The following is a 12310-nucleotide window of genomic DNA, read 5'->3' on the forward strand; positions in this document are numbered from 1 at the left end:
TATGGTAGAGTGGTTGGTTGATGATCTTTATTGAGGACTTCTTTTGAGCACATATCTCAGGTTATCTTAATAGTCTCTCTTTTACTGCCTACTAAGTCAAGATTCTGACTTATATAAGAAAATCATCTCGCTGAAACCGATTTGGCTCAGTGGATAGAACATCGGCCTGTGGACTGAAAGGTTCCAGGTTCGATTCTGGTCAAGGGCATGTACCTTGGTTGTGGGCACATCCCCAGTAGGGGGTGTGCAGGAGGCAGCTGATAGATGTCTCTCTCTCATTGATGTTTCTAATTCTCTATCCCTCTCCCTTCCTCTCTGTAAAAAATCAATAAAATATATTTTAAAAAAAGAAAACCATCTTTAAAGCACACTATATTTGCAAAAACATAATAAAAATAGAGTGTCTCAAAATCATTAGGAGGAAAGTGATAGGGTAATTGTATTTACTGATACTCCCATGTTAAATCTGTTATGTTATCTATTGAAACTATACAAAGTAAATGATTAAACTTGAAATCAAACTTACCAAATATTTTCAATGTAAAATTACACTAATTAATTCAATATACACTCTTTTTCTTGATTTAGGCAACAGTACTTCAAATTAATTGATGAGTGTGTATCTCAGATTGTATTACATAGAGATGGAATGGATCCAGACTTCACATACCGAAAAAGACTAGATTTAGATTTAAGTCAATTTGTTGGTGAGTATCCCTCTATTATTTAAATGTTGTCTCTTAACCTCCTAGATTAGCTCTAGAGTATTTGTTCTCATAGTGGGGCCTGTAGACTACTGAGGGCCTTGATATCTTTTCTAGGGGTTCTAATAGTTAAATCTATTTTCATAATATTAAAACATTATTTGTCTTTTTTCACTGGGTTGTCTGTAATCGAACTTGGGACCTTACAGTCTGTGGGTTGCCGCTCAATCCACTGAGTCAAATGGGCTAGAGCAGCACCTACTTTCTTAAAAATGAAATGAAGTGTGTCTATACTATAAGGAAAATGAGTGATAACATTTGTTACCAATGATAAAATTCAAGCATTCAAGTAAAATTTCAAAATGTGGAATGATTTTCAGATAGTATCTGAAAAGAAAATTTATTCCTGGACATTCTTGAGTTAATGAGTGTTTTAGACATTTAGCACTTACTGAATATAGGACATAGAAAGGAAATATGTATTTGAACATAATTTGGCTATATAAATGAAACATTTATATAGTTATAATGAAATTATTTTATTTATTGATATTAAATGTTTAGAATAAGTTTATAGGCACTGAACGACACAAATACAGACTGTGTGGATATGAACAGATGAGAGAAGATACAAGGTTGGACAGTTTAGGAGACAGATATTGATTGGAAAGTAAAGGGCACTGATAACTTCATGTATTATAGTGAAAATTAAGAGACACAGTGTAACAGGAATCAGAAGTTTAAGTTTTTATTTAGTACTATGGAGCCAGGCAATTTAGAAAGTAAAATTACCAATATTGGGATTAGATAGGGATAATAGTTTCCTTCTTTTATAGCAGGAAGTTATCTATAATGTCTTAAATAGATATGTTAAGAAATAATAGTATAAATATTTTGTTTAGAGTTAGAAACTAATCACCAGAATAATCTAAAACAGAAAGAGCTAAAAGAGATCCCATTTAGGCAGTGGGGTTCACTTTTCATTGCAGTTGAATTGGTTCACTATTACTTTTCATTAGAAGCCCCTCTGTAATGTTTTGAAAGCGATGTTCATATATTATTTTCATTAAAAAATAAAAGGGATGTAATACATTTTGGGAAATCCATGCACACACTTTGAATAATTATAAAGGCAATCTTAGCTTTCAGCTGTTAAAGTATGCATACAATTTTTTGGGACACCCTATATATACATATATTTTGGAAAACATGAGGATGTTTGGGTAATCTTACAAAGATAGATAAAGCAAGATATGAGAGAAAGATCAATTGATCCATCAGTTGCCTCCTGTATGTGCCCCCACTAGGGATTGAACCCACAATCTGGGCATGTTCCCTTAGCAGAAATTGAACCAATAACCTGTGTGTGCATGGGATGATGCTTCATTCAACTGAGCCACAGCAGTGAGAGCCTAATGTTAATTATTTTAATCACTATTCCTTCTTAAAGACAAAATTCTAGAAATAGAATTGCTTATACTATGAAGTTTCTTACTTATACATACTTTTATTATGTTGGCAATTTGGTTTCTCTGTGCCACCTCCAAGTTTGGCATTATGGATTATTTAATCTTTGCTATTTCTTATTAAAAATTTTATATTTTCATATCGTTAGGGAAAATAAAATATTTATTCATTTGTTTTAGCAATTTAAAAAAAATATATATTTTATTGATTTTGTACAGAGAGGAAGGGAGAGAGATAGAGAATTAGAAACATTGATGAGAGAGAATCATTGATCAGCTGCCTCTTGCACACCCACTACTGGGGATATGCTCGCAACCAAGGTACATGCCCTTGACCGGAATCGAACCTGGGACCCTTCAGTCTCCAAGCCAATGCTCTATCCATTGAGCCAAACCAGTTTCGGCAATTTTTGTTTTTATTATTCTTAACTTTCTGTTCATTACTATGGCCCATTTTCCTATCTTCTGTTGGATATCATCTCTTCTTCAAAATATTTATCGACTGATGATAGAAATCTTTCAGTATTGAATGTTTTAGTTGAACTTCCTCATCTTCTTGCCTAATAGTTTAAAATTGTGGTAGGGTTTGTCTTTCCCTTTATGTTTTATGGCCTTGTTATTATGCTTAGAAAATTCTTCTTTATTCCAACATTATAATATGTTTCTATACTTTGCTTATTTCATTACTAGCACTGTTCTAAATCTTTCTGATGCTTTTTTATGTCTTTCTAAACTTTTAAAGTCATAATGAATTTGAGAAGGACTGCAATTTAAAATTTCATATCTTTGGAATTTTAGATATTTGCATAGATCAAGTGAAAGTAGAAGAGTCTGAAGAGAAAGCATCAGAATTTTACAAGAAAGTGAGTGACTTTTATTATTTGTTTTACTATTTGGGGAACTGCTGCACATATGCTCTGCCTTAGAGTCTTTGCTTGTTGTTGCAACTTTCTTGTTTTTCTTAAAAAAAATACAAATATATATATATATATATATATATATATATATATATATATATATATATGTATATGTATATTTAAGAGAGGAAGGGAGATGGAGAGAGAGAAACATCAATGATGAGAGAGAATCATTAAATGGCTGCCTCCTGCATACCCTCTACTGGGGACCAAGCCCACAACCCAGGCATGTGCCCAGACTGGGAATTGAACTGTGACCTCCTGGTTCATAAGTCGACACACAACCATTGAGACACTCTGGCTAGGCTACCACTTTCTTCTTTACCTCCTTTAGATATTTGCACAAATGCCATCCTCCAAAGAGCATTTCTAAACGATTATATTTATCCCCCACTCAATCCTGACCCTCCCAATCCTGCTTTTATTGTTTCTCTTTTGTTGTATTTATTAGCTTACAGGGTACATAGTTTATTATGTATTTATATGTATGTATATGAATGTATTGTCTCTTAATCTCTCAAGAGTAAATTTGAAGAGGGATTTTTTTTTTTGTTTGCTTTATTCACTATTCAGCACCAAGAATGATTCCTGGCTTAAGAACTAAAAAAAATATTTTTGAATGAATGAATGCTTGAACAAAGTGTATGTAGTCAGAATTTTAAGATGGATGTATTTTTCAAGAAATCATATATTTTCAGCACTTAGGATTGAAATTATATCTGAAAAATTTAAAAGAAAGTTTAATTTTACTTTTTTTAAAATAAAATTTGAGTGTTGACTAATGTATTCTTTTAAAAAATACATTTTTATTAATTTTAAAGAGTAAAGGAGAGAAAGGGAGAGATAGAAACATCAATGAGAGAGAAACATTGATTGGCTGCCTCTTGTACACCTCCTATTGAGCACTGAGCCTGCAACCTGGGCATATGCCCTTGACTGAAATGGAACCTGGGACCCTTCAGACCATAGGCTGCGACTCAATCCACTGAGCAAAACCAGCTAGGGCTACTTGCTGTTCTGATTAAAGCTATTTCATTTTAGATCAGGTTGAGCCATATAAAATTATAATTTTCATAGGTTAAATATATCAAATATTGTCAATTTCATTTATTTCAGCCTAATAGTATCACTAATTATCTTGCCATCCATTCCTCACTTTTCTTTCTTTAAGATGGTGTTTTGCTTAGCAATTACCCATTACACTTTCTCTGTCTTTTTTTTGGGCTGGGGGTGGGGTGGGGTTTGTTGTCTTAACATTTTAGGTATTCACTCTGATTTGAATTCATAGGACTAGTTTCTTACATCGAAGAAATAATAATAATTATACTACAACCACCTTGATGAACATGAACATTTACTATGTGTTAGGCCCCATGCCTCACAATCTACATTTTTGTTGTATTTGGTCCTAAATAAATCTCGAAAAAAACTGCACATTTTTATAAACTTGTAAGATAAAAGTTAACTGCAAATGATAGGCACTTTTTCATAGGTTAACAGTAACTTACAAAAAACTTTGTAAATTTCCTAAACTGTTCTAAGGCTCACCAAACATTTACTGAGAGGGTGTTATATCTCAGACTTTTGGTTACAGGCTAGGATTACAGCTGTGAATAAGATATTCACAATGGGGGTCATTTAAATATGGATCATTTAAATTAACTATTATAGTTGACAGATGTCTGTGTTACCAAATGACCCCATCACCCCATCAATTTTATATTCAAAGTTCAGTTAGAATTTTTACTCTTCATTGGAAAAATAGTAGGACACTTTCAGGTACTTAATTGGGTTGTATCCCAGATAGCATAAATTTGCTTTTATAATAATTTTTAGTTATATAGCCTATATGAGTGGTGTAAAATATGATAACTTCCTCAATACATTGTTTTAAAATTGTAAGCTTTAAATGTAAGTAGAAGAAAGACCTTGTTCAAGGTTAGTTGTCTCGTTTTAGTCAAAGTTATGTGTTTTAGGTATATTCAGAAAATATTGTTTGCTCCATAAAAGATTTCTACTGCCATAACATTTTGTATATATCAGCAAGAACTTCTTTCTGATAGCTTTATAAGGACACATGTAAATACTTAGCTTTAGGCAGGAAGCTATCCTAGTTGCTAGACACATTCTTTATTTGGTGCATAAATTTGAAAAATGAAGACCAGAAATGTCAGAAAGTACACAGAGAATATTGAATTATCAACCTTCTTGTACAGATGCACTAATACATTTACCCTAGGGGATGAAATTAAGCAGAGCCTCAACCTTAACTGTGTTTCTTGACATTTTTTTGCGTGTAATATTGTAAGCATAATATTGCTCTGGTAACTCTCTTTGGATGGCTATCGTATCAGTTTTTATAAAGTACGTCTTTAATATAGACTCTTTTTATCCCCTAGGCTACTGTGATTTGACTATAGATATTATAAAAATGTTAAATCAAAGTTTACATTTTGTCTGATCCTCTTGTAAGGGAGCATCTAGATATCTTTCTCTTTGGTAATGATAAGGATACTTTCAATATGGCCAAGTTAATTTATTAAATTCTGTTAATGTGTACTAAATGTGACTAATTGTTTTGTTAGTTTTATCTGTGTTTCCCTGCACAATTCTTTATTTTTTGAATATTCTAAGGCCTATGAAATATGAAAGTGTACAAATTTATATTGTGAAAAAGACTATTTCATTCTTACTCCCATAAGAATTTAATTTTTCTATTTCTTTTTATGTAACAGTAAACATCAACTGAGCAGTTATCAAAAGGAGAATAGAGAAAATGAGTTCTCAAAGTTTTTGGTGCTGGGAAATTGCAGGGGCTTTATTATTTGACAGATAGTGACTTATTTATTTAACATGTAAAGGAAGATTGGACAGGAATCAGCTCCTTAGTGCATTCAACAAATATATATTGAGTTTAATTATGAATTACAGCATTGGAAAGGTGATGAGTAAAATAAAGATTTTTCACTACTAATGAACTTCTAGATTAGTGAATGTTGTTGAGGTGTGTGATACTACATTTTGATATTTGTATATCATTTTAATTATTAGGATAGAAAACCCTGTATGGTATATAAGCCTATAGGAAGCACTCCTCACCTAATCTTGGGTGGGGAGGGAAGACTTACCCAAGGAAGTGTTAGTCCTAACGGATACATATGAAGCAACAAGGTGGGATAACAAGGAGACATGCATAAAATTTGTATTTCTTTTTGTTGTTAGTCCTCACATGAAGGCATTTTCCCCCATTGATTTTAGAGTGAGTAGAAGGGAGTAGGAGAGTCACAGAGAGAAAAACATTCATGTGAGAGAGACACATGGATTGGTTGCATCCCACACTTGGCCTGACCAGCCGAGGTATGTGCCCTTGACCAGAATCAAGCTCACAACCTTTCAGTCTGAGGGTGATGTTCTAACCACTGAGCAAAATTAGGTAAGGCTTGACTTTATTATAGGTAACTCAAGCTGAACATTCTCTAAACCAAATTCATCTTTCTTGTGCCTAAAAATGCCTCTTCACCCTGCATTTTAAATCCTCATCTTTCCCATCAAATTATAACACTTTGCAGCTTGTCATGCAGCACAATACCATGGTCATCATCATGTTCCCTCATGCATTTTCTTCATTCAGTCAGACACTTTTTTGAATTCTGTAAAAATATTTTGCTTCATGTCCTTTTCATTATCCTATCTTCTACCTTTATTCACACAGGCCTTTAGTTGACTTGGATAACTGTTGTAGCCCCTCAACTCATTTTCTTGCCTCTACTGTTTCTCTTTCAGTCCATCTTCCAAACTTCCTACTGGCTGCGTTTTATAAAATGCAAATTTGATTGTTATTTTCTTATTGTAAACTAGAGGCCCAATGCATGAAATACATGCAAGAGCAGGTCTTCCCTCCCTGGCTGCTGGCACCGGCTTCCCTCTGACACCCAGACGTGGGCTTCCCTCACAGTCCCAGAAGGACAACCAGTCTAATTAGCATACTGTGCTCTTATTATTATAGATACTTTACTAGCTCTTCATGTTGTTTTAGGAAAAAGAAAACACTTTTTGATTTATTGTAAAACTGCTTTCAACAATTCCATTTCTGTGTACATTGCTAGCTTCACCTCCTGCAGTTTGTTCTCACAACTTTTTGGGCCCTTATAAGGGATTGCTTGTCATCCAACCCTAGTTCCTCTATTTGAAATGTTAGCTGCACTTGTCAGCTAACTATTCAAGTTCTTCAAACCTGTGTCCAACATGCTTCCTCCAGGAATTATTCACTGTCTGTCTGTCTGTCTGTCTTTATTGCTGGTAATTTGTATAGGTTTTTGGCTTGTTTACTTTTACTTTGTCACCAGACATTATACTCACTAAAAGCAATGACCATATTCTGTTCGACTTTATATTTCTAGCCCCTACCACTCTGAGGGATGCATCATAGGCATGCTATTAGATATTTTTTGCATAATGGAAAATAGGTAGTCTGGGGCCATATGCTGGAGGGTTCTTAGATATTAAGTTAATGAATATGTCCTTTATAATGAAGCAAGTGAAGAAGGTTTAAGGGCAACGTGTCCATGTCATTTGAGCTGTTTTTTAGAAAGAATATCGGTTTTCAAAACAAAACAAAATATGTAGGGAGAAGATAATATTGGCCTTGAAAATACTGTATTTTTTGTTTATCTTGAAAAATGTTCATCAAGAAGTTGAAAATACATTTAAGGACTGATAAGTAGTCTGGAATTCAGGGGAGAAACTGAGCTATGTAGCAGAATTTGGAAACCATCAATATAAGAATGGTGATGGAAGCATATGGGTGTGGAAGATAGTATCCAATGAAAAATGTGATGTGAGTCCAGCAGAGGGTGAGGGAGGAGTCCAGTACAATGGCAGCATTGAAGGGTTGGATTAAAGAGTAGGGAGTCATATAGAACTGGTAGGAGCAGTCAATGAATTAGGAGGACCAGACGAGTGTGTTACAATGGAACATACAGGGGAAGGGAGATAGAACATAGGGTCAAGTTTGTAAGAATTTATGTTTTAGATAGGAATGATGATAATGTTTTATAATCTGTACTAGAGGCTCGGTGCATGAATATTCATGCACTGGAGGGGTTGTTCCTCAGCCAGGCCTGCCCCCTCTCACAGTCTGGGAACCTTCAGGGGTGGAAGGTGACCCGGCAGTCAGAGGAAGGTGATGCCCCCATCACACTTCTGCTGCTGCCACTGCTGGCAGCACAAATCTCACCCGGCTCTGGTAACCTGAGCCTCAGGCAGCCCTGAGTAGCTGGGTAGCCACCATCCGAGGCTTGCCTGGGCCTTGGGCATTGGCTGGGCAGCTGCCATCTGAGGCTTCTTGCCTGTGCCTCAGGCCAGCCTGGGCAGCTAGGGACCTGAGGGAACTGGGCGCCTCTAGAGGCAGGCACGTGGAGCGGTCGGACTCGCCTGGGAGCGGGCTTGGCCATGCCATGTGTCTGCTGCCCCAGAGGGGCTGAGGAGACTGGGCATCACTATCTTGTGACTAGGGCACAGGCATCTTTGATGGTGTGGCATTCAATTAACATATTCCCTCCTTATTGGCTGTGGGTGCCACCATCTTTGTGAGGTCAATTAGCATGTTTCCTCTTTATTAGATAGGATTGTTCCACACAGTAGCTATCAATCAAATGTTCCCATTGTGCCCTTATAAAATGGCTAGTGTGAATGAGGAACTAAAAATTTAACTTTATTTGATTTGAATTAGATTTACATTTATTCCTGTGGCTAGCAGCTACCCTATTAAATAGCACAGCTATAGAGAAGTCAAGCAAGATGAGCTGGGAGAAGTGCAGGTGTATAGTTTTTAGAGTGAAAGAATGATAGCTTAGTTGTAGTGGATAATGAAGTTAATGAAGTTCAACAGATCAGAAATGTGAGTATGGAGTAGGAATACTGTTTAATGAGCTTGCCTTTGAGGCAAAAAATAAGATTAGTTAGGTGACATGGGGTCAGTCAAAGGACAGAGAAGTTCACAGTGCAACAGAACCCTGAGCACAATTGACTTAGCCATTCCTGTGGAATCCCTGGGTGACAGGAGGTCTTTCGGTTACTTATCCTCTGATATCTAAGCATGCTATGGCTTGTACATTAGTTATTTTATTAGGTTTAAGTTAGTATCTTTTTTTTTTTTTTAATCCTCAAAGCTTAGGGAGAGAAGAGGGGGGAGGGGGAGGAGAGAGGGAGGGAGAGAGAGATTAATTGATTAAACCCGCAACGTGGGTTTGAGCCCTAACTGGGAATAGAACCTGAGACCCTTCATTGCACACATAGGATAACACTAACCAACTGAGACACACTGGCCAGGGCAAGATTAGTATCTTTTTAAAATTATTAATGATAGGAGGGGTTTAGAGTAGCTGCAGTAGTAGTAGGAGTGATAATGCTGATATTATTTGGGAGAGGTAAAGGATATTTATATCGTGTCTTTTTTCCTAGTAGTTTTTGTTATCTCTATAAAATAACACAAGATTTAGAATGAGAGGATCATGTGTCTGAGATTTAGTCTTCTAACTTATAATGAGAATTGTAATATTTATTTCATATTTGTTTTTGTGATAAAATACAAAAGTGCTTATTTTTGTACTTCCAATTCTGTAGAACATGGGGGAGGCAAAATGTGTCGGGCAGGGGTACCTGTGGGAAATCTCAGAAACTTGCCTATTTTGTGCTGAACCTAAAACTGCTCTAAAAATAAAGTCTATTAAAAAGCTGTAAAGCATTATCTGAACATCAATTGTAGGAAGGCAGTGTGGCTTCATCTAAATAACTCAAACTTTAAAGACACAATCTGGCTTTAATCTCACATCTTTTACTTCCTGTCTGTCTGATGAGGGACTTGTAACTGGCTCTGTTAAGCACAGAATTCATGCAGCTCTTTGTTAACTGTGGAGTTCTATATTGTCATTTTCCTTATTGAGGTATGACTATATTTTAAAGTTTCAGGCTACATTTGTGAAACAGTAGCATTATTTTTAACTGATTGGCATCCCCTTCCCCATTTAAAAAAATATATATTTTATTGATTTTGTACAGAGAGGAAGGGAGAGAGATAGAGAGTTAGAAACATCGATGAGAGAGAGCCATCAATCAGCTGCCTCTTGCACACCCCCTACTGGGGATATGCCCGCAACCAAGGTACATGCCCTTGACCAGAATCGAACCCGGGACCCTTTAGTCCCCAAGCCGACTCTCTATCCATTGAGCCGAATCTGTCTTGGCCCCCCTCCCCATTTTTTAAAAAGTGTCAAATATTGTTTCTGATTATGAGACAATACCATATTTAAATTTACCTCTATTAGGAGAGGCGTTTCAGTCATATTGATAGTAAGATATTTGAATGCAAGATGGGAACTTACGATGAGTGGCTATATAAACTTAAAAACTCATTGGATTTGCCAAATTTTACCATTTATCTTTCTCCCACTAGGGACTTTGAAAGATTAATTCATCCTTAATCTCCCAAAGATTAATCTCCAACAGATTAATGATAAATAAAACAGACTTTATTTTCTTAAATGGTGGAAGTTTAGAGCCTTCATCAGGATCCTTAAATCTCCTGATGCTGTAAGAAAAAACTAAGTAATTGATGCATTTATAAAATAAGAGTTATTTATTCATAAATAAAAAATATTAAAATGGGAATTTTTTAAGTCTTTTTGATAAACTTTAGGTAAATTTTAAGTATACATTTTTGCAGGTAGGGGTTAGGAAACTCAGTGCAATGGTTTGCTCTCTATATTTTTGCACAAAATCACAATGAAACTTAGGGACTTTGAAGAAAAAAGACAGGGTTGCAAATAACTATAGGCCAGTTTCCTCTGCTGAGAGAAGGTCACAGACTCTTATCTCTGCCTTTGTCTGCTGCCTTGCAAATGATTTTGGTAGAACTTCAAGAAAGGCTGTGGGTGACAAGGAAAAATCTACCATTCCTTTCATAAAAATTTATGTTCTTCTGACATGATTAGAGTTGTATTTCTGTAAAAAAAAAAAAAAAGTGCTTTTTATTTTCATCTCTCTCTCTCTCTCTCTCTCTCTCTTTTTTTTTTTTTTTTTCCAGTTTGAAAAAGAGTTTACCGACCACCAAGAAACTCAGGCTCAATTGCAGAAAAAAGAGGCAGAGATTAATGAGCTTCAAGCAGAGTTACAGGCTTTCAAGTCTCAGGTAAAATACCATCTATCCAGAGGAATTTAGTATTAAAAGCTCACTAGGGGCACAAAGGTCATGCCATATCTTCACAGCATTAAAATCTTTAATTTCACTTGTATGTTTTCATAGTATTTTTATATGTATGTATGTATATTTAGAAAATTTATTTTTCTACTCTTTTCAATTTGCTTTTTTAAGGATGTCTAAACTGTCACTAACCAATCTGCTTCCTTATGTTTCATTTGATTTTCGTAATGTCACATTTCCTAAGTAATTAAACACGAAGGGTAAGAAAGTCTTTTCATCTTAGATTTGTCATTCATCACTGATCTTTATCCTACTACAGGAAATTATTGCTCAAGTTACTTATTTTTCAAAACCTTAAGCTTATGGGTACCTTGCAGTGAAAGATAACCTCTAGCTGAATGAGAACATTTTCTGATAATTTTTCAATTTCCAAAAGTAAACAGATTTAAAACATGACCAAAAAAAAAAAAAAGAGAGAGAGAGCAAATCTGGATTGTGAAGCAGATAGCTCATACACACACTCTACACATAAAACCTTTTAGATAGCAAGAAAATCATCCTCTACTTATCTTAAATGGATGAAGATGGGGAAATAGAATATTCATGGGTAAATTTCGTCGTGGAGATTTATATATAGGATGATGAACAATTAATATCATTTTATCCTAATTTATGGTTATACTAAAATAGTCTCAGATATACTATTTTGTATATTAGTATTCTACTTCCTATTATTGGCAATTTTTTTTTCTTTTGAATACTTAGTGGATAGTTTGTTACAGAAGCTGTCCGAAGATACCCTAAGGAAGAGCTATTTTTTAATGTTCAATTAAAAAAAACCTTAAAGCTCCAGCCCTGGCTGGAGTTGGTTGGAGTGTCATTTTGTACACCAAAGGGTTGCAGGTTCCGTCCACGGCTGGGGCAGTTATGGGAGACATTCAATGGTGGTTTTTGACTGCTCCTGTAACTCTCCCTCTCACTCCCTCCTCTTCCTCCTCTTCCCCCTCTTCCTCTCCCTCCAGT

The 12310-nt window shown here is 35.4% G+C and overlaps 1 protein-coding gene across 3 annotated transcripts in view; it reads left to right on the forward strand.

The window, feature by feature from the left end:
• Window positions 1-12310, forward strand: part of DIAPH3 (diaphanous related formin 3) — a 479703-nt gene that overhangs the window by 160944 nt on the left and 306449 nt on the right. For all 3 annotated transcript variants that reach the window (XM_084876736.1, XM_084876737.1, XM_084876738.1), the window contains 3 exons: window positions 589-707; window positions 2969-3033; window positions 11171-11275. In XM_084876736.1, the coding sequence (XP_084732862.1) occupies window positions 589-707; window positions 2969-3033; window positions 11171-11275 (289 nt within the window). The remainder of the gene's footprint in view (window positions 1-588; window positions 708-2968; window positions 3034-11170; window positions 11276-12310) is intronic.

This window comes from Pipistrellus hanaki, assembly GCF_964339955.1.
Source record: "Pipistrellus hanaki genome assembly, chromosome: 3".
NCBI lineage: Eukaryota > Metazoa > Chordata > Mammalia > Chiroptera > Vespertilionidae > Pipistrellus > Pipistrellus hanaki.